Here is a 24041-nt window from a genome sequence, read left to right as displayed (position 1 = left end):
CATTATACTTCCGATCAGTGGCATGTTTGTCTGCTAATCTCTTGTCGATCCTTGGCCGCTTTCAGGTTAGACTTAATTACCTGAACATTTTGAGTAGTCTCATCCACAATCTCAGGGCCCACTAAAACTCTTTCTCCAACCTCTGACCAACATAGAGGCGTACAACAAGATTTCCCATAAAGTGCCTCAAATGGTGCCATACCAATACTCAAATGATAACTGTTGTTGTAGGCGAACTCCATCAAATCCAAACAATCATGCCAACACTCTCCAAACTGCAGCACTGAAGATCTCAACATATGCTCTAGTGTCTGAATAGTCCTCTCAGATTGTCCATCTGTCTGAGGGTGATATGCCGTACTATAAAGCAATATCGTACCAAGAGCTTCCTGGAATGCTATCCAAAACTTGGAAGTAAATCTAGGATCCCGATCTGAGATAATAGTAACTGGAACACCATGGTACTTCACAATTTGTGATATAAATAACTTAGCTAATCAACTACCACCCAAACACCATGGTACTTCACAATTTGGAATAAAATATGCTGACTTCGTAAGCTGATCAACTACCACCCAAACACCGTCATATCCATTATGTGTATGAGGAAGCTTGTACACAAAATCCATAGTAATATTTTCCCATTTCCACTGTGGAACGGGAAGTGGCTGCATCAATCCAAACGGCTTCTTCCTTTCAGCTTTAACCTGTTGGCAAATGGCACACTTACTCACATATTCGGCAATTTCTCTTTTCATACCCAGCCAATAATAAAATGGTCTAATGGTATGATACATCTTAGTGCCTTTTGGATGCATCGCATATGCCGAAATATGTGCTTCATCCAAAATTTCTTTCTTTAACTCTGCATTATTCGGCACATACATCCTGCTTTCCTGCATAAGCATAACATCAGTTTCTCAAATACTGAAATCTTTCTTTTTGCCTTGATTCCTTGCTTGAATTATTTCATGGGTCTCTTCGTCATACATCTGAGCCTTAAGCACCCGATCAATTAAAATTGGCCTAACTTGGAAAATAGCAAGCAAGGCTTCTTCTCGATCTTCCACTCCTAACTCCACTCCAGTGGACCTCAAATCCGCTAAAAGAGGAACATGACAATCATAAATGGCATTAAGTATGGCTGAGTCTTCCTACTAAGTGCATCCGCCACAGCATTTGCACGACCAAGATGATACTCAATTGTGCAATCATAATCACTAAGCAACTCAATCCACCTCCGCTGTCGAAGATTAAGATCTCTCTGAGTAAACAGATAATAAAGACTCTTATGATCTGTGAAGATCTTACATTTCTCACCATAAAGATAATGTCTCCAAATCTTCAAAGCGAAAATGATAGCTACTAACTCCAAATCATGAGTAAGGTAATTCTTCTCATAAGGTTTCAACTGTCTCGAAACATAAGCAAACACCCTACCATGTTGCATCAATACACAACCCAAACCATTCAGAGAAGCATCACTATAAACCTTATAATTACCGCTATCATCTAGAAGCGCTAGAATAGGTGCATGAGTGAGATAATACTTCAACTGCTGAAAACTTTGCTCACCATTATTATCACACTCAAGCTTAACATCCTTTCGAGTCAACCTCGTCAATGGCAAAGCAATCACTAAAAAATCCTTAACGAACCGTCTATAATAGCCCGCTAGGCCAAGAAAACTCTGTACCTCGGTGACGGTTCGAGGTTGCTCCCAATTCTCCACAGCCGCCACTTTATGAGAATCCACTTAAATGCCTTGAGCCGAAATGACATGTCCCAAAAATGCCATTTGATTCAACCAAAATTCACATTTGCTAAACTTAGCATATAGCTGGTGTTCCCTCAAACTGCTCAACACCAATTTCAGATGCCTAGCATGCTCAACCTTAGACTTAGAGTATACCAGAATATCGTCAATGAAGACAATAACAAACCTGTCCAAATATGGCTGGAATACTCGATTCATCAAATCCATAAAAGTTACTGGTGCATTAGTTAACCCGAATGACATCACAAAAAACTCATAATGACCATATCGAGTCTTGAATGAGGTTTTAGGGACATCTTCGTTTTTAATCTTCAACTGGTAGTAACCCGACCTCAAGTCAATCTTAGAAAATACGTAGGCGCCTCTGAGTTGTTCAAATAAATCATTTATATGAGGCCGTGGATAACGGTTCTTAATGGTTACCCTATTCAATTACCTGTAATCAATGCACGGCCTCAAAGTTCCATCTTTCTTCCTCACAAATAAAACTGGGGCTCCCCAAGGTGAAGTACTAGGCTGAATAAAACCTTTATCTACTAACTCTTGCAACTGGACTTTCAATTCCCTTAATTTAGCAAGAGCCCTTCTGTAAGGAGTCAAGGATATAGGATTCGTACCTGGAAGCAGATCAATAACAAACTCCACCTCTCTATCTGGCGGCAATCCAGGTAAATCCTCAGGGAAAACATCTGGAAAATATCTGACCACACGAACATCATCCACACTACTAGGAGTATCATCATTCAACACCACATGAGCCAAATATCCCTGACAACCTTTTGAGAACAATCTCTTTGCTTTCATGGCTAAAATAATATCATGCCTCACCCCACTAGGCTCTCCTACAAATGTAACTTCAGGTAATCCAGGACAATGAAGTATGACTATCTTTCCATAACAATCTATCTTGGGACGATTATAGTGCAACCAATCAGTGTCCAAAATCACATCAAAATCCATAATATCCAACGGCATAAGATTAGCCGGCATAATAACATCATCTACTATCACTGGACATCCTGGATATACCCAATCCACAAAACATTTATCCCTTCTAGTCATAGAATACTCTAAATCATATCCTAGAGGTGTAGGATGGGGTTGTGTCACTTGAGCAAATGTATGAGAAATAACAAAATGTGTAGCACCATAATCAATCAATACTCTAGCAAAATGACCAAGAATATTTAACGTACCCATGATTAAATCTGGATTATTCTGGGCATCTTGCAGTGACACGTTGTGGATACGCCCATGATTCTGTTGTCATGCACCGTGACCTCTGTTGGCATGAACATCATGTCCCTGCCTCTGCGGACCAGACTGCCTTGAAGATCTTGCACTACTAGCAACAATCTCTCCCTGCTGGGGTTGTCCCCCTTGGTACCATTGAGATCCACCGGCTGAATGTGGCTGATAAGACATAAATCCTCCCTGATACTGAGGGTATCCACTCTGATACTGAGGATCCTGAGAGTACTGATGTTGTCCTGAGGTGTAAAGAGCGGTGTCGCCCTAATAATGGTAGGCACCTCCTCGTCCAGTCTGAATATAACCACCAGATCCTGAAGCTAGCTAGGTTGGTGCAAGTGGTGAGAATAAAGGCTGCTGGGGTCTCTGCTGACTCTGAGGGCATTGAGCAGCCCTATGACCCATCTGACCACAAGTAAAACATCCACTGCTGCATCTCCTACACTCCCCAAAAAGCCTAATATTATATATGCGGCATAAGGGGGCACCGGATCCACCTGAACCACCAACATCTCTCTGCCTCTGGAACCTAGGGCCTCCAGTAAATCTACCACCTCTCATCTACATATTAGTACTTAATCCTCCGCTAAAAGAGCTGGAACTACCACCACTCCTCTTCAAGTTTTGGGTCTTGAGAAGTCCTTGAAATGCTTGCCTATTGCCCTTATCATCTCGCCTCTGGTTCCCATTATTTCCTTCCTTATCCTCACTTTCACTAGGCATGTTCTCTAAGTCCTCAATCTATAGTAAAACCTCATAAAACTCCTGATAAGTGGCACAGTGAGTTGATGTCGCTATGGAACGCCATTTCTTCTTAGAACCCAATATGAAGTGACGAAGCATCTCAACCAGATTAGCAGCAACCTCCATATCATATCGAGACAAATCAGTAAACATCCTGTAATACTCATTAGCTGACATCTTTCCTTGCTTCAAATAAGTAAACTCCTGTTTCTTACAATCAATATACTCGGGAGGAATGAACCTTTTTCGAAACAGCTCCGCAATCTCCGCTGGGGTTAACTGGTAAGACTCATGCTCCACCAGGATGCAGGCTGCTCTCCCAAAAACTAGGTAGTCGTCTCGACCCACCTATCAAGACAAAGATTCCCCTGACTCTGCATCACAAGAAAGGTTTTCTCAATATGATTAAGCCATTTTTTCGCCCCCTAATGTCCTTCATTTCCTAGGAAGTGATTCAGTTTCAGGTTGTACAAAGTCTCAAGAGGTGTCATCTGGGGAGGACGAAAAGCAGTCTGAAGGGCAACAACTATAGCTTCCCCTAATTGAGTAATATCAGGGAAACTAGGCTCAGTTGAGTGACGGGGCTCTCTACGAGGCGGCATAGTTCTGACATAAAACATCACAAGGATTAGAACATTCAAGAACTATACAGGATTGCTAAACCTAGGCTCTGATACCAAACTGACACACCCCGACCGAGATCAAGGTATGATGGTCGTCACGTGAGAATGACGTAGCCATATGCACAGTGCGGAAGCAATAGAGATAAAAAATATACGAATAATTAAAAACCGAATTACTAGAGTGCACTACTAAACAGGAAGTGATAGGAGTTAATAACTAAAGTAAATACTCTTAATCAGAGCATAATAAGTCTAGGTGCAGTCCAGTAGAACAAGTACTAGTTATACAGTACTAGCAATGTCCTACTATTATTTAGATAGGTCAGAATTGCCGACGTCCTCAAGCCACCAACAACAAGCATACATAAAACCTGGAGGGGCGCAAAACAGAAAACGTGAGTGGGCAAAAACAAATGTTTTATTTATCAACATATCTAACCCCTCGCTGTAAAACATGTATAATTTTTCCCAGAATCAAGATATAAGCATAAACATAAATATATATATATATATATATATATCAATTCAAATCATGTTTCACATAATCATATTCATATGTATACCATGCCAAGATATAATAGGGTAAGTAAGAAGAATTTCATAGAAATATAACATGCTAGCCAAAACCCCTGTGGTAATCTGTATGACTGAATTCATAGCTTGAAAGTCACTCTAGCCGGAGTCACTACAATGACCTATAAGAGTCAGAACCAAACAAATAGGTCTATACGACAATAATGGGTGTAATACAATCATGCTCAATACTACTCTCACATAATAGCTGGGCGATGAATCGCTAGTCACCTACGAGTTGGAACCATAAATAAGGTCTATACGACAAGACTGTGCACCTAAATTGGATCCAATATGAGCATATGGTGCGGGAGGTGACATGATAAACAGGCATGTGCCATATCTATGGCTAAATCACAATCACCCTAAGTGCAGTTTTATGAGCTCAACATTATTCAATCACATATCACATCATCAATGATTCACATAACCAAACCTAACTTACCTGAGCTTACCTGAGTGTCCACAGCACCACATTTATATATATAAAGCATCACATACCAATTCATACTTGAATTATAAACTTATATGCATGGCATTTATGGCATACTATCATTTAAACACATATTTCTGGGAAAATATCAAGTATATAATATATACTGAAAACCAAAAGTCCACTCACTGGTATGTCGAAGGGTCGTAGCCCCTGAGTCACCCTTGGATACGCTCGTCCTCGGGATAAGTCTCACCTATATGCGAATTAACTATAAAAATATTATTTTAAAGCACATAGAAAAAACTAGCTAATAACTTCTCCTACATAGCTCAAAATGGGTATATGAATGTACCACAGTGACCTACACAACCTCAGGATCATCCCCAAATTTTCAGATTAATTTTTGGACCCCTTACGCGCCGCCACGTGTCAGCGAGTACACGGTAAGACGCACCACCACACGCAGGGAATCCTGACGGATTCCTTAATTGCCGTTAGGAATATTCCCTGGAATATTCTGTTAAAACCCAACGGTAACCGTTAATCCTAACTGATGATGTCAGAATATTCCATCAAAATTGACGGAATATTCCGTCGTCTTCTTCCTAAATCCCCGGCGACCGTCGCCGTCGCCAGAAACTGAGGATTTCGAAAAACCTTGTTTTCTCACTCATTTCTTCACCATTTTTCATGAAATTTGAACTATTGGAAAGGTAACAACATGTAGAATCACGTTATACAAGTTTCAAGGCTTAAATTTCACTAGGTTTTCCCCGAGAAAGCTCAATAGTTCAGCTTACCTAGAAACACGTCGATCTCAGCCCTCCGACGTCCAAATCCTTCCAACGAAGTACCCCGAGATTCGCGAGGACCTCCTTAAGCTTCCTATGTCCTTAGAATTCCTTGAAACAAAAGGTTTTATGTGTGCATGAACAGTGCACAAAATTGGGGTTAGGATTTCTCGGGTTCTTCACGGTTTCAAGTCATAAAGATGGTATAGGTGTACTCAGGAGCTTGCAAGGGACAAGAATCTCACCTTTAGGACATCGATTCATGTCTGAGTGTGAGCCTTGATGCTTATCCGTACGTGAGGGAAAGAGAAAGAGTCCGAGAGATGAGAGAGTGCGGGAGAGAAGAGAGAAGGTGAGTGTTGTGTGTGGTCCATGAGGGTCACCAATCCAAAACCACAAAAACAATCTCTAAGTCTCATAATAAGTCACACACATACATTACAGTCTCAACATCTAAGGATAGAACCATCATTTCATGTCCTCGAGAATAAATTAATACATATCTTCGGGACGGGCTGTGACATCAATTCTTCTATGTCCAGCACATACATCCGATCACCTTGCATAAACATACCATCAGGTCTTCGGATCCTGATGTCTCCTTTTTTCCCTTCTAACACTTCTTGTATCAATGCTTGTGATTCTAGGTCATTCGCCTGATCTTCGAGTACACGATCCAGCAAAATTAGCCTAACTTTAAAATTATCAAGTAGAGCTTCATGGCGGTTTTTCCCCAATGTAACTCCCGTAGATCACAATTCAGACAAAAGTGGAACACGGCATGCATACAATGCATTAAGTCAACCTTGGGATTTCCTGCTTAAAGCATCAGCTACAGAATTTGCACGATCAGAATGATACTCAAGCGTCCAATCATAATCACCAAGCAACTCAATCAATCTCCACTGCCAAAGATTAAACTATTTCTGAGTAAAAAATGTATTTGAGGCTTTTATAGTCGGTGAAGATCTAACACGTTTCCCCATACAAATAATGCCTCCAGATTTTCAAAGCAAAAAAAACAGCTGCCAACTTGAGATCATGAGTAGGATAATTCATTTTGTAGGGCTTTAACTGTCATGAAGCATACGCGATCACTCTTCCAAGCTGCATTAACACACAGCCCAAACCATTCAAAGAAGCATCACTATAGATCTCGAAGTTTCCACTGTCATCAGAAAGTGCCAAAACAGGTGCATGAGTGAGACAATACTTCAACTGCTAAAAACTCTGTTCACAGTCATCACTCTGCTCGAAATTTACTCATTTCCTGGTCAACCTTGTCAGAGGCAGGGCTATAGTTGAGAAATCTTTCACAAATCATCAATAATAGCCCGCAAGACTAAGAAAACTTTGCACTTCCATGACAGTTCGAAGCTGCTCCTAATTCTCCATGACAGCTACTTTCTGAGGGTCCACAAGAATACCTTGAGCTGATATCACGTGTCCCAAGAACGACACTTGATCCAGCCAGAACGGACATTTACTAAATTTAGCATACATCTGATTTTCTCTTTAACTTCTTCATAACCAGACTTAGATGTCTAGCATGCTCCGCCTTAGTCTTAGAATATACCAAAATATCATCGATGAAAATAATGACGAACCTGTCGAAATACTCGATTCATCATGTCCATAAAGGCTACTGGAACATTCGTTAACCCGAATAGCATCACAAGAAACTCATAATGACCATATCGAGTCTGAAATGTTGTCTTCGGGACATCCTTACTCTTGATCTTAAGTTGATAGTAACTGAATCTTAGATCAATCTTTGAGAAGACACAGGCACCACGAAGCTGGTCAAATAAGTCATCAATACGAGGCAACGGATAACGGTTTTAATCGTTACCGGATTCAACTGTCGATAATCAATACACATCCTCAGAGTTTCGTCTTTCTTCCGCACAAACAAAATTGGAGCTCCCTAAGTAGAATTACTCGGCTAGATAAAACCCTTATCAATAAGTTCTTGCAATTGGGTTTTCAATTCTCTTAACTCAACATGAGCCATTCGATATGGGGTTAAAGAGATAAGATCTATACCTGGAATTAGATCAATAGTGAACTCCACTTCTCAATCTGGAGTTAGTCCAGGTAAATCGTCATGAAGGATATCAGGAAAGTGTCTGACTACCCGAACATCCTCCACACGAGCAAAAGTATCCTTATTCACCACCACATGAGCTAGGTAGCCCTAAAACCCTGTCCTTAACGGTTGTTTCGCTCTCACAGCAGAGATAACGCCATATCTCAACCCATTACGATCACCGATAAAAGTGACCACAGGCAAGCTCGGTCGATGGAACAAGATTAGTTGGCATGATGACATCCTCAACAAGAACAGAACATCCTTGATACTCCCAGCTAACATAGCAAGTTTGGCCTCTAGGCATCGAAAACTCCAACTCATAACTGAAGAGAGTAGGCTGAGGTTGAGTCTTTTGAGCAAACATATGAGAAATAACAAAATACGTAGCACTTGAATCAATTAATAATCTAGCAAAATGACCAAGAATATTCAACGTACCCATAATCAAATCAGGGTTACTCTGAGCATCTTGCAAAGTGATGTGCTAGACACGACCCTGCGCCTACTGTCGGCCTTCACGACCCCTATTTCCTTGGTTATCACGTCCCTGAGTACCTTGTCCCTGACTGGTCTGATTAGGCTACCTAGTCGAACCACCACTACTAGAGGCGACATTAAGATTCTGGGATTGCCCTCTAGCATAATACTACGATCTGCCGCTCTGATATGGCGCATACGGCGTATAGCCTCCCTGGTACTGTGGGTAACCACCCTGATAATAAGGATCAGGTGGATACGGATATGCTCATTCAGGATACTGAGCTACATCCCCCTAATAATGGTAAGCATCACCACAACCTGCCAGAGTATAGGTACTCGATGTCGATGCAAATTTCTATTATCTTCAGTTTTGACGAAAATGCACCTGCAAAACAATCAACACCTTTGATCAAAGACCTAAGCCTCACACGCCCATGAGGTGGGAGGGTTAGGTCAACGGATCTCCGATGCCTAAGTTAGTTTGTCTAGGAAAGTAAAGTGTTTAGGATTTTTTTAGGGTTGCAAAAGCTCTCAAAATTTGGTAGAATATGGGGTATTTATAGGGTTAGGGCTGGCCATATAGTGTTTAATGGAGATATATTCTCTAAATATTCCCAAGATATTTAATAGGAAATAATATCTTGAGATAATAGAGTAATTATCCCTAATTGATTTAAATTATGATTACTTACTTAATTCGAGTCAATCTTCAATTGGGAATGTATTAAAGATAAGATTTGGGTAATTAATCCTCATCTTTAATTCCTTACCAAGGGTAGGTGAGCTGTGGGCAGTCGTATTCAGCTATTGAGACCTCCAGGGATGTGAGCTGCGAGTGGGAGCATCTGAGAAGCCTGCCCATTTATTGAGGGCAATCTTGTCTTCTTTGAATAAAAGTCCACGTGTCACCTCTAGAATATTTAGGATTATTTTAGGCTCCACACTCGGCCTCTGAATCTGCTGGAAAGGAACTGCAGGTAGTTATAGGAGGCTGAGCTTTCGGCTGATTCTGCGAACACTGGTTAGCTCTATGCCCCATCTGACCATAAGTGAAACATCCACTACTACCTCTTCTACACTCCTCGAAATGACGGTTATTCCATCTACGACATAGTGGAGCACCAGAACTGCTAGAATTCCTCTGATTCTGGAACGAGAACCACCTGTGAACCTGCCACCCCTTCGCGGTGTATTAAAACTTGAACCACCGCTAGATGAACTAGAACTATTACCACTATGCTTGAAATTCTAAGTTTTACGATGACCATATGATGACCGCCCTTTATTATTATTATTTTTCTGAACATTACCTTTTTCCTCTTCATCATCACTATCATCCAGAGCATTCTCGAAGTCCTCAACCTGAAGTAAAACCATGAAGAATTCTTGATATGTAGAACAGGAAGTCGAAGTCGCTATAGAACACAACCACTTGCGAGTCCCCTTCTTAACACGCCGTAGCATCTCCAAAGGATTTGTAGCAATCTCGGGACAAACCAGTGAACTTCCGATGATACTCAATAGCTGACATTTTCCCTTGCTTCAATTCTGAGAATTCATCCCTCCTATGATCCAAATACTCTTGTGGTATAAATCTAGTCTGAAACCGCTGCTTAAAAACCTCATAATTCATGGCATCTTGAACTGACAACGGGCGTGATTCCTAAGTCCACCAGGATGCAGCCTCCAAACGTAAAAACCAAGTGGCTATCTCGACCCACCTTTCTTCTTAAAGAGTTCCCTGACGCTGCATAACTCGAAAAGTTTTCTCAACATGATCGAGCCAAAGCTCAGATTTCTCAGGTCCCTCATTGCCCAAGAAATTATTGATCTGAAGATGGGACACAGCTTCCAAAGTAGTCCTTTGAGAAGGACGAAGTGAGGACTGAATAGCATTAGCAATAGCTTCACCAAGTTATCCAAAATGAGGAAAACTAGTCTCAAATGGAACACGTGGCTATCTACTATGCACAAATCAATTTAAAACATTTCTGGAAACCAATAAGTTTATATATATATATATATATATATATATATATATATATATATCTACATGAAAATAAATGCCCACTTATTGATATGTCGAAGGATCGCAACCCCCTAACCTTGCTTGTTCGCGCTCTGGGTATGTCTCCCCTATATGCAAAACAATTATTTTTAGTTAATTAAATAGTACAAAACCCAAAATCTAGGATAAAATTCTCATAGTTTGCTCAAATGGAAGGCTTGAATATACAAAAATGATCTACTCAAAGTCACAAACCCGCATATGAAAACCACTCGTTGGTCGGAGGCTGGACGACGCACAGCCTTACGCGCGGCCACACGTAAGCACGTGCACGGCATGTGCCAACAGGACCCTAATGGACGTTAAGAATATTCTATCAAAATAGACGAAATATTTCGTTAAATAATAACGGCGTTACCTGACGCCATCAGAATATTCCGTCAGCTTTGACGGAATATTCGCCTGCTTCTTCAGTGAGCTTCGTAGTCTGTCGTCATCTGGTTTACCGATTTCTAGGAAATCTCGCTGGATTCTGGGTAAATTTTCAAACCTTCATATCTTTGTCATTTATCAACCAAAATCAATGAAATTTATACGGATTTGAAGCTTATGACAAGGAGAACAACATTGTACCTCTTGGAGATCCAAAAATGACCAAAAAGTGGCCTGAAAATCCCTCGAAAAGATTCGGCCAAAACTGAAACTTCTCAAACTCACCTGATTCGACGTCAACTGTTTCCCAAACTTAGTATAAGGTCCCTATTGAGTTGAATAGAAGCTTCCCTAAGTCCTAAAACCTTGTAATCTCGTTGGGATCGCGTCAGAGCAAAGTGCACCAAGTTGGAGCTTCCGAGTTGGCGAGTCAAAACTCGTCCGTTCATGGTACGACTGCGTTCGTGAGATCAAGATGAACACGATGATGGTCTTTGCAGGTTCGATCTGTGATGATTTGATGTATGTATGTGGTGATGGTGGCTCAGGTGCGAGAAAAAAGAAGAAGAAAGTCTAAGAATGAGAGAAATAGTACCTGATTAGGCAGAAGATAGAGACATTTTCTGATTGGGTTAGGGGAAATAGGAGCTAAAATAATTGGTGGATAATGATAGGCACGGGTCAAAGTTTCAAAGAGAAAAACAATAGATTTTTGTAAAAACGTACTCGAACGTACACTATCCAAAACAGTGTTTCCGACACTGATTAATTAATGCACCTGCGAAATAATTCTACATGTTTGTGCACTTAATTATTCGTAACTTTCTTGTTACAACTCCAATTTGGGTCTAACTCGCGCTGACGCACTCATGACGTCGAGGCCAATTTAATTACGACAGCGAGAAAATAATTTAAAATGGAGTAATACATCCATGTCACTTAGCCAACCAGGGCATAATCGTCACTTTACACACTCAGGGAGAAAAGTATATAGAAAATAGGGACGCGTCGTCACAATAGTAGATTTGAGTTGCTTCAGGAACTCAAGTGTGAGCGCTTCGGGACTACGAAAGGATGTCAATAGTTCAAAGAAAAGAAATAAAATATTGAATCGATAATGTCCAAAAGTGATCTTGAGGTCAATAATTTTGGATAAATTATTAGATTAATGGACTGCATGTCACTTTTAATTCGGAACCATTTGGGGTCGATCGTAAAAGCAAAATAAAATTTATCTAGGCCCATTAATTATTTAATATTGGCTGCAAGCCATACAAATAAATTAGGCCCAAATTTGGGCTCGGGCAGAATAAATGGCAGCCCCAAGGGACTTTGTTGAGGGCTTTGACAAAACAAAGCCCATATAAAGCTTGGGCTCGAGTAGCCCATAAGTGATGTGCAAGCTGCAAGCTGCAATAGAAGGATGGGCTAGGGAGGCAACAAGCCCAAAACAAAACATAAAAACAATGAAGCCAAATAGGTTGTAGTGTGGGCTGAGCGTAAGCAAGGCCCAAAAACAAACTGGGTTTTGGGTGCAGGAGCAGTTCAGCTCCTTTGGTGGCTCAACTCGCGTGGCATGTCGGCTTCTGGCCGTGTGTCAGCGCACGGCTTAGGGTTTTAAAACCCTTTTTCTCTATTATTTTTTTTCTTCGATTTCTATTTTTTAGGGTTTTCAGAACCCCTAAAAATAATAAAATAATCATGCTTCGATTTTATTTTGATTCTTTGACTCACAAATTCTAAATAGCGATTTTATAATTGCGTAATGCATCAAACATATATATATTGACAAATATATGAAACATATACAATATATATATATATATATATGTATATATATTAGAAGGTAAATATAAATGTAGGGGGTTCATGCATCATAGGGAATGTTTTTCATGCTTCATGATCGTTTCAAATATCTTCCTTTATTTTAAGCGTACCTGATTGGCAAAAAACAACAAAAGCCTTTGAATTTGTAGATCCTTCTCGGAAAGCCAGAATTACATCTCCAATGTGTTGTATCACGTTCAACACAGAAAAATTAAATTGAATCAATAGCGTGTAGTGTTTCAATAAAATAATAAATTAATCATAAAATGAATGATTAAAACGTAATACTTTCCTAATTGAAGATCAAACTCTTGTTAGCGCAACGTCAAGAGCATGCTAATAACGTGTTGTAAGCATAATTTACTGAACAATTATGGAGGCCATAGAGAAAGGGAAGGTGCAGCATAGAGAGAGAGAAAGAGAGAGATGTGTAATTGTGGGTGTGTTCTATTCCACCCCATTGTGCCTTTATTTATAGTAGTAGGATAGGTAAAATCCTTACCCTTTTAGGATTACAACTCTTATAGATAATCAACTCCTAATAGGAATATAAGAGATATTCCTAGATATACTAGGATTTACACAATCACATTCCTAATCTAATAGGATTGCAACATTTACTTGGTTTTTTAATTTTTTTTTGATATATTTAATTAAAATTATAGACGAAAATGTAATAGTGAAAGAGGAGAAAAGAGAAGTGCGAAAATTACTTTCAAAAAATTGTTCTAACGGAATAATATGTTACCCTTATCTTTGCTAACTGTGGATCTAAACGATAAGTTGATTTTTCTTTATATGTGTGATCCAAATTCATTTTCTTACAACATAAGAATATATATTAATTTAACTTTCTCTCCTCCTATGAGAGACCTTTCTCTCCTAGTGTGAGAGTTTTTCTCACTAACATGTGAGTGTTCCTTCGTTTGCCAAGATCCGCAACGCCGCCAGCCTTATCTGGGATCGGTGGTAGTCCCATGTTTTTCCTTAGTCTTTCTCTTTTCCTTGTTCTTCCTGTTGCCTGCCCTTCACCATTTCATCCTCCTTGTCATCTCCTTACCTATGATCCCACCACTTTAAGCCATCCCCCCCCCCCCCAACCTCTGTGTCTTACACCCTCAATCTTTTCCCATCTACCCTTAATCATCTCCCCTCCATCCTCCATCTTTATCCCCCAACCTCTATGTCTTCTTCCCCAATCATTTCCCCTTCATCTTTGGCTACATCATCTCTCAACCCACTTTCAATTTCATACGGGTATTGCCAGTGTTTACAGCGTTTTTTCACAAATCTATAGGAGGGTATGTACAGCTTCGGCTCAGGTGTTCACACAACCACCTTTGTTGGACTTTGTTGGTCCTTCCTGATGTTCACCCTTGTCGACGATGTTGCTCGTGGGATCTCTTTTCTCGCGTGCTTCCTTGGTTTCTTGTTGGCGGTCGTTGTGGTGGTCTTTCGAGGATGATGCGGCTGTTTTCTTCTTCATCTTTGGGTTTCTTGTTGGCTTAGTTTCTGGTGCTCATAGGGGGCAACAATCAACAACAGATGTGCGTTTTGCTGTGGTAGCAACAGGGCGGCGAGGTTTTCTTTCTTTCTGTGTGTTTGTTGTTTTCTGTGTTTTTTTGTGGGCTCAACCTTTGGGTTGGGTTTTTTGCTTTAGGGTCCATCTGTTGGTGCTGTTTGTTTTGTTGATGGGCCTTTGTTTGTAAATGTTTGTTGTTTTGTTAATGAAATTTATCCTAGTTCAAAAAAAATATATATTAATTTTATCAAACATAAGAATATATATATATATATATCATTAAGAAGGGAAGACTTGATATAAGTCCATTTAGCCAATATTAGGACTAGTCTAGTTTATTAAGGGTGGTGCTACCCACCCTTCCCTCTTAATTTCAGACAGTTTAATCAAATGAATTAAAGAAGATAAATGGATAAAAATTAACAAGAGTCTGTGGGAGGTAAAAAGGTGTGTGAATAACACTACCCTATAAAAGACAGCACAAATTCATGAAATTTGGTGAAATTACAAATTTTTTTATTAAAATCTCACTACGCTACACCAAAGGATCACAAACTTATAAAGATGGACAGCACAAATTTATGAAATTTGGTGAAATTTCAAATTTTTTAATTAGGATCGACATTACTACTCTAAGTTACACTAGAAGAGAAAGAGTCTGAACTAGGAACATAATGGGTTGAATAGAAATGCCATACGGCAAAATTTTATATTAGTCATGCGGCTGGTTTATAGTTTTCAAACCGAGTGGTAACGACAAAATCGTTTTACCTCACAGTTTGGGAATGCTAATGCTAGGGAGACTAAAATTGTTGACTAGATTTTGTAAACTAAATGATATGAAAGTTGATAATCTGATTATTACTTAAATGTTAATTAACGTGTTTATTTTTTATTAGTGAGATATCATTTTGTTTATAAATTTAATCTACCTAACATTACTCGTTTAAGAAATAGGCATACCACGACTTATTTGCTCTCTTTTTTTGTCAAAACTTATCTGCTCATTAGTCGGCTGTGGGTGTTTGGTTCGGATTCTACTGTATATACATTTTCGGTTTAACATTTAATACAAGACCTTCCACGGTAATTCAGGTGAGTTTGATTTTATATATAGAAATTAGGCAGTTTGAGTTTGCTTCTTATAACACAATTTCTCTGCTTAACTTTAATTTTAATGAATTACCTTCCCCAAACTTTTATAATTACTTAAATTTCCTCGTGCCATAATTTTTTAACTTTTTATCTGATATTCCGTTCATCTTGGTCACATATTGTTCACGCGAGAAAATTCTAATAGCGAAAAAGTCAGTTTACTCTTACCAATACGGCGGGGATGAGGAAAAGTGGCCGTCTTCATCTTCCTCGTCAATTTATGGGGAAGCCATAAAGCACTCTGCTTTTTGCTCCTGCCCATCAGCAGAAAATTGGGTTTTTTTCCTTTCGGTAAACTGGAAATGCATTAACAAGCAAACGAGTGTCATGGGGAATGGATCAGGATCCTCTCCTGACCGAAGGGTGAGGATCCTCCTGATCAAACTCATCGGGTCGTTGAAATTTTATCCAACGATTACAAACAGATGTTCCCTCTAAAAGTTATAATAATTGTAGCCGTTGGATAAAATTTCAACGGCCCGATGGGCTTAGTCAGGAGGATCCTCACCTTTTGCTCAGGATAGGATCTTGATCCATGGGGAATAAGAGAACAAGACGCTGCAACTTGTGCAAGAACATCACCCCAAAAACACTTAAAAATACTAACGGTTTACTTGAAAATACTTTTAAAATGATTGAAAGTACTTTTGGTGAGAGTGTTTTTGGGTTCTGAATATGCTTTTGTTGAGTATGTTTTTGGGTTTCAAAAGCACTTGAAGTGTTTTCTGCAAGAAGCACTAGTTATATGCTTCTTGCAGGACGCGCTTCAGGTGTTGTTTCAAGATTTATTTTCATTTTTTTACTAAGAATTGATTCTAAAGCACTCTCTTCAAAAATACTTTCAGTTATTTTAAAAACATTTCTAAACGAATCCTAAGTAAAAGAAGTACAAGGAAATCCGTCCTCGGTGAAAATGTGCACCAATGAAGAGGAAGCCTAACGACCCATGTGCCAACGCTCATCTTTTGATTCTTAAATGATGCCAACGCTCATCCGCAAAAATTGAGTTTTGGTGAGGGTGAGTGACATTTTCGTGTGAGTGAGATTAGGATCATGTTCGTCTACTAGCCATCATAAATGTTTGGACAAGTGTTTTATCATACAAGTGGGAACACGAACCGAGAAGTGGACATTTACCTAATGTGACAATTGTGACAAATGAGAATCGTACAAAATAATTATGGACTCATAAAAAGTCGATATAGACATTGAAATTTTTTTCCAGTATATCAAAAACACGATTCGTTATAAAGTGTCTTACTGCAAAGTAGTTGAAATTTTTTATTTTCCAGTATCAAACCAATTGAATTATGACAATTCAATTTTTGTCCTTTTTTTACAATTCAATTGTTGTCCCTTTTTACATTTCTTTCGTAAAAACATAATAAGTACATCGCTTGGGCAAATTACTTGGTTGAATCATGTCAAATCAAGTGATTAGTCACATGCATTGCGTAACATTACGTTGCCATCTCAAAGACGGATTTGGATCCTCTGAGCTCTCCAAATCCTCCCCTGAGCTAATGGAGAGGATCCTCCTAACCAAGTATTATAGACCGTTGGATTTTTATCCAACGACTACAAACAGATAAGTCATTTTAAAGTTATAATAATTATAACCGTTGGATGAAAATCCAACGACCCATAACACTTGGTCAGGAGGATCCTCTCTATTAGCTCAGGAGAGGATCCAAATCCCTCAAAGACGGCCAGACGATCGACAAATTATAATAATGAGTAACAATATGGTCGCTAGTTCACGAGCTTGGACGTGGAATTAATAATCAAAATCACTTGTTTGTTATATCAAAGAGTGAACAAAATCAATATGGTCGTCTGATGCACTATTTGGCATTACTGTTCTTTTTGACAACGATATAATAATTACACTAAATTCATCTAAACTACGAAAGAGATACAAACTTAGGTGCAGAGGATAGAGCACACTACTCTAACTGTAGATTAGAGTTTGGGTAATCGAAACAAATACAACATTTTTGGTATGTTCATTTGACACCGCCAGTAAACACCGTCTCTCCAATGATGAAGGATTAAACTCTGCAATTTTCTTGTCAACACATTTCAGAAAAATGGGACCTAAATTCTTCCCTAAATTTTACAGTGAGCCGGACGGATGTTTTAACCTCACGTTGCAACATCACAAAACAGTGACGGCATGTCAGCTAAAATCAGGAAAAGACAACTGCAGCTAGAAGGCGAGTATTCAGATGACATGCCGGAGTAGCATTCCGAACAAATTTTGATCCTCTTGGGACATGGATTCAGTGAAACTTTTTGGAGATCCATCAACTCCACAGCAAAAGAAGCCGCACGCAAGTCGCGTGAGCAAAGAGAACAATTGTTGACACTTATAAAACACATACCTTGCTGCTTTCCTCCAGATTTCATGACCCTGAAACAGCTGTAGCTAACGGCGGCCAGTTCGACTTTTCGGCTTTGCTGATTTCTGCAATTGTTAGAATACAGAGAAGAAAATATTCAGCAGATGTATACTGCACATCAAGTAAACTATATTACTAGAGATGGAAAATTAATCCCATCTCAGCATTATAGAGCTATTCTCCATGAAAACAATAACTAAATTACTAATTAGCACTGTTCTAAAAATCCCCGCCTAGCGCCGCCTAGACACTAGGCCCCAGCCCACCGCCTATACCACCTAGGCACCCGCCTAGACCACCTAGGCACCCGCCTAGCCCGCCTAGGTTGCAACTCACTTAGACAAAAAATACATAACTTTCATTTTGTATTTTGTTTTTTTCCAATAAATTGTAAGAGACTTGTTGCATACTTGAATGAACAAACATTATATCCTTATTTCACATGTTTTCATTATGTTCCAATATGCATTCTATTTTGTACTTTATGATGAAATTATATATATTTCAAGTAGAAGCAAACACTTATTTACATGAAATATGATAGATTTACTTAAATCCGCCTAGTCCGCCTAAACACCCGCCTAGCCGCCTAGGTGCTAGGCCCCAGCCCGCCGCCCGACTAGCGCCTAGCGACTTTTAGAACCTTGCTAATTAGTACTAGCTTCGTAATCTTTGAAGCCCATGTTTGTTTACGGAGCAAAATTTGAATTATATCAAGTGCCACGTGACCAAAATAAGAGCGCTGAAAGAAAATTCACTCACCGTTGAAGTAAAGCTAGAATTCAGCCCTGATCCAGCACTACCTGTAAGGTGATAAAAGTAGTGGACAATCAAGCCTAAATTAGGATAAAAAAATCACATATGTGCCAACCAATATTACCAGTAGAGTTAATTGAGTTACGTCAAGATACAAGATGTACATTTTACATATTTGCAACATTGTAGAATCTTTTCTGGTAACATACAACATTGTATAATTGTGTATGTGAATTATATCAAAGTTTTCATGGTTACGTTGTAAATGATCTTTAAAGACAACCCATTTACATCTATGTCATCTCAACGAGAACAAGTCCAAATACAGTATGGATACCAATCAGAAGAATCCTCGGTCTATATAAACTACTGGGCTAACAACAAAATCTCCCAAACTGTATGGCTCAAAACAGAGCGAACAGTTGAGAACTACATGGGGGCCACTAATAAACTTACAATAACGAACCAGGTACATACATGCTGCCATGGACACTGCTTATACATAATGCTATTTCAACTAGTAATGCCAAACAAAATGCTCCTTGGTAAGTTTTGAACCGCCCACAAACAAAATAGAACCATGACAATCTTGGGAAGTAAATCATGAACTTTTATAGCAAAAGACTTCTGCATGCATTGGTTCTAGCATACACTATCATAAAGAGAGATTTCCATTTAACACATTCAATGCCTCAAAACCATCTTTCTGTTCTCAAATTAGAGAATGATAAGGAATACCAAATTTTTTTAGTAAATGTGGAAATCCTGAAGTAGGTTTAAGAAGAATCAGAAGAAACCTGAAGTAAATAATGAACTTCCAATAGTAGGAGTAGAACCAAAGCCTGGAGTAGGATTGGAAAACAGAGAGGGAGTTGAAGCAGGTCCAAAAGCTGATGAAGAACTAAACAATGATGCCTGGGGCGTAGAAAATGGTGTTGGAAAAAGAGAAGATGCAGGACCCGTAGTGGGTGGTGTAGCAAATAGAGAGGAAGACACTGGAGCAGATGAAGCAGAAGGGGTACTGAAAAGTCCACTCCCAGATGAAGCTGTAATGGTAGCTGCAGCAGACGTCTGTGGGGCAGTAGATGTCCCAGGGGTTCCTGAACTAGCAAACAATCCAGAAATTTGTGTTGATGGTTGCGACGTCGCAGGTAAATGTAAAGTTGGATGCACCCTCTTAGCAGCAGCTTCTTGCCTAGCTGTTTCCCGCCGATCAGCCTCAAGAAATGGATCATTCACATACCCTTGGCGGCGCTCATTAACAAGATAAGCTGTTTTCATGGACACAACATACTGATGAAAACTCTCCACCTAAAAAACACATTATATCATTGATCAGTAATCATACATGCAAAGAAACAGTATGCTGCTTCATTTGTGCACACATAAGCATGTAGTTGAGGGGAGGGAAAACCATAATATATATATATATATATATATAAACTCAAGGGCACATGCATTAAACAAATGAGAACCCTCTAATGACCTTTTTTATAGCTTCATTGTTTATTTTACTTTGAAACCATTAAAATGATACAAAGTACTAAAAAAATTACCATTTATGCAAGTAAACTGGTACTCCAAAAATACCCTTGTTCTCAAGTTGTATGTCATATCAAATAACAAGAATTTAGATTCAGGTCATGCAAATCTTTCTCCATCCACAAATAAGAATAATAAATTATGGAAGGAAGCATCTCTGTCATATATACGCCAAGCAAATGCTAGTTTTAGCATAATGAAGTACATTTTAATGCATAATTGTATGAATAATGTTAACTAAAAAAACATCATCAATTTTGTTCACCTTAGCTGCCACGTGAACGAAAAAATCATGCACATTTGACATGACTTTTGGAAGAGACTGCAACAATGAGGATCTATCATTGGCTGAGTTCCTCTCGGAGTCTAGAAGCAGCTGCTCTAATTCCTCAATCCACTGGCGACACTCAACAAGATACTTCTCAAATCTTGCAACTGTTTGCTGTAGGAACGGAGACGGTTTCCTTGGAATCCCGTTGTAGAAATCAAAAACTGGCACTATAGAACTAGTTGTTGGTTGACTACTTAAACCTGGTGGTAGTGTCGCTCCAGGAGCTTGTGACGGGGCAGTGGCATTTGAAGTACCTCCTGCATTCAGATGAAGAAACCTTGGGCGTAAAATCATAAAAGAACGAACAGCAACCTCGCTGTTCCGCAACATGTCTTTCACAATAGCCATCAACTCCTGCAAAAGAACTTTCTGTCGGTCCATGGAAGTACCAATTCCCCCAAGTTCCTGTATAGACAACATAAGAAATTGAATCATACCATACATTGACAACTAGAAATATAAAGCATGCAAAAGCACTGATTGACACAATCACAAAGAAAATGGCATTGAAAATCCTAGAACTTGTGCCAGACCTTTCTAATTTATTTGGATTCATGGGTAGCATTGAAGTCTTTACATCAGACAAACGATGAGGTACAGTCAACCCTTTTACCTATCAGTACTATGTAATGCACTTCTATTGTAAAGGTACAAAGTCATTCGGAATTGAGCATAAGATCTCGAAAGTTAAATACTTTTCAACTTTTATAAAAATAATGTACATACAAGATAATCAAACTGCCAAAAAAAAAAATACATACTCCTGTAAGTAGATATTGGACTGAGGAGGACCGGGAAAAATTAACATCCTTCCAATTCCATTTCAAGTACAAAAACATGCCATTACGTCAGAGCCCCACAGTATATACTATATAGTATAACAGTATATACACCAGAGTACAAAATCCACTAAAACAAAAGCAGTTTGCTTACAATGACCAACTCATAATAACAAGATTGCAACCAGAAAAAAATACACAGTAATCGCAATGAGAAAATTTGATCTGTCCAAGAAACAAACCTGTAGAATACGACTTGCGTCATGCTCAAAAGCATCATTGGAAACAGAGGAATCGTAGAGACGACTACACTGATCCAGCCGCTGGCTTTCATCCCTATACCCCAGTATCCGTTCCCTGCGAGCAAACAATAGTTCAGAACAGAACCTCAAAAACCATATAAGTTATCTCAGGTCAGCTCATAATTATAAGAGTGAAAAAGTAAACCCAAGTTCTGAACTAGTACACTTGGAATTTAATACAAACTAAACCCAAGTTTTGAACTTTAATTAAAACCCAACAAATATCGGAAAAAAAAAAAAGAATTCACTATACAGAATCTATAGCAGCAATTTTGCATAATACTACTTTACACAACGAAAAGACTCAAAATTTCGCTTTCTTTCCCCACATTTTCTCAGTAACCAATCAGGGCAAACACCCCAAAAAATCACAATGAAAAAACAATAACAGGCTAAAAATTTCTTCGCAAAAATTAAAGAAAACTTACTCAATCTGCAGAAGAATTTTCTGGGAATCCGGATGGAGATCCGCCCACTTGGTACCATAACTCGCCGGAGTCTTGTCATTAGTAAACAAATACAATTGCTGTTGCTGCTGCTGCTGCGGTTGTTGCTGCTGCTGCTGAAATTGCGGCTGTTGAAATAGCGGCTGCTGCTGCTGAAATTGCGGCTGTTGAAACAGCGGCGTCTGCTGCTGCTGCTGCTGCTGCTGCTGCTGCTGCTGCTGCTGCTGCTGCTGCTGCTGCAGCTGCGGTGGTTGTTGGGAGAAGAAGGAGTTGCTTTGCTGAAAGGGCTGTGAGGGCTGTTGAATTTGAAACGGCGATTGCTGCTGCTGCTGCTGTTGTGGCTGCGGCGTAGAGAATAACGATGTGAACGCCATTGTTGTGGTTACTGTGGGCTGGTTTTGGGATTGAGGTTCGAAAATTGGGGAAGACGAAGAGACCCCTGTTTCAAAACCCTAGAGAGGGAAAAAGGGCAACTGGAAAAAGACCCGCCCTTTGTTGTTCAGTGTGGACTTGGACGAATAAATCGAATGAAATCTTTTATTTTTTGCATCCGATTTTTCTCGTCACACCTTATAAACAGTGTTTTTGTTTTACTAGTTTAAGGAGGAAAATGGAAAAGTAGAAAGTAGAGGTGGACAAACGGGTCCTGGATCCGCGGGTCGGGGCGGGTACATGTGGTTTGAGGCGTGGCAGGTCGGTTCCTAGTAAATAACAGGGCGGGCTAGTTCTAAAACTTGGAGAAAACGGACTCCCGACCCAAAATGTTAATTGCCTGAATCTTTACCGTCTATCTATTAATCACCCTCCCTCTCTTATTTTCACCCTAACTCTCAGACGCAATTCACTCTCTCAAACTCTCCCCTCACCCTCTCTCTCTATCCCTACTCCGAGTCTCCTCCCTCGATCTCTCCTCCTTGAAACTCATTTCCTCTCTCGTCTCAGACCTCAATCTCCATCTCTGTACATCGACTCTCCAGACCTCCCACCCGTAGTGACTGAGTCGACCTCGACTGTGTCGACATCACAGCAGCCAACCACCATCACCATCGTGGCATCCTCTCCTGACTCTCCATCATGGCATCCCTAGGTAATTTATGAATTAGGGTTTCTGAATTAGGAATTTAGGGTTTTTACATAAGCTTTTCGATTGATTAGGGTTTCTGATTTTGTGGGTTTCTGACTTTGTGGGTTTCTGATTTTGTAATGGCGAGGGTGGGATCCGTGGAAGACGACGTCTCTTGTTCAATTTGTGTGTCAGGGTCAACGCCTCCAACCGAAGCTTCTAGTGTGGTTGGGCGCAAGCGCGAATGTAGACTCAACGAGGTTGTCCCAGGCTCCTACTTCTCTTCTTCTCGGCATCTAATTATGTTTTATTTTGCTTGGGGATTTAGGAATTAGGGATTCAGTTCATTTGCTTGAAAAAATCATAAAATGTTGGGGATTTAGCTTAATTAGGGATTCAGTTTTATTTTATTTTTTGATGAATTTGCAATTGTATTTGAAGATTTTTATTTATTTATTAATTTGTTCTGTTTGGGGATTTAGGTTGGGGTTGGGGCGTGAGAAATGCTTGAAAAATGTTTGATCCCCTGTATAACCCAGATCACAAATTTTTCAGAAGATCAGAAAAATGTTTAATCTATGTGGTTTGTTGATCGGTGAGATGTGGCAAGCGGACTTTGAGATGGAAAATAGGGGGTCGCTGGCTGGTGGTAGTATGCCCAATCGAAAAAAAAATAGTTGGGTCCATGGACCCGTCCCGAACCGGCCCA

The 24041-nt window shown here is 39.6% G+C and overlaps 1 protein-coding gene across 3 annotated transcripts; it reads right to left on the bottom strand.

Annotated features, from left to right (window-relative positions):
- Positions 1-17488: 17488 nt before the first annotated feature.
- LOC126611668 (nuclear pore complex protein NUP58-like) lies at positions 17489-22800 on the bottom strand. 3 transcript variants are annotated; one of them, XM_050280052.1, is made up of 7 exons: positions 22510-22800; positions 22252-22479; positions 21764-21878; positions 20677-21147; positions 19667-20180; positions 18876-18916; positions 17489-18178 (listed from the first exon to the last, which is right to left on the bottom strand). In XM_050280052.1, the coding sequence occupies exons 1-7, from the start codon at positions 22641-22643 to the stop codon at positions 18140-18142; spliced, it is 1542 nt and encodes a 513-aa protein (XP_050136009.1). In that variant the 5' UTR covers positions 22644-22800; the 3' UTR covers positions 17489-18139. The 3 variants fall into 3 exon arrangements, with proteins under 3 accessions (XP_050136009.1, XP_050136017.1, XP_050136003.1); XM_050280060.1 differs by having other exon boundaries at positions 22252-22473; positions 22516-22800; XM_050280046.1 differs by having other exon boundaries at positions 22252-22800.
- Positions 22801-24041: the final 1241 nt, after the last annotated feature.

Source organism: Malus sylvestris, chromosome 2, assembly GCF_916048215.2.
Source record: "Malus sylvestris chromosome 2, drMalSylv7.2, whole genome shotgun sequence".
NCBI lineage: Eukaryota > Viridiplantae > Streptophyta > Magnoliopsida > Rosales > Rosaceae > Malus > Malus sylvestris.
Note: the sequence above shows the minus strand (reverse complement) of the source record. Positions and strands in the feature narration are given on the sequence as shown.

What these genes read in the sequence shown, in the direction of transcription:
- LOC126611668 (XM_050280046.1), bottom strand. Translation starts at nt 22,643, where the DNA reads ATGGCGTTCACATCGTTATTCTCTACGCCGCAGCCACAACAGCAGCAG. An exon ending in AAAATTCTTCTGCAGATTGA is followed by an intron (nt 21,879 to 22,251) that starts GTAAGTTTTCTT and finishes GTTTGCTCGCAG; the next exon opens with GGAACGGATACTGGGGTATA. An exon ending in AAGTTCATTATTTACTTCAG is followed by an intron (nt 18,917 to 19,666) that starts GTTTCTTCTGAT and finishes ATCACCTTACAG; the next exon opens with GTAGTGCTGGATCAGGGCTG.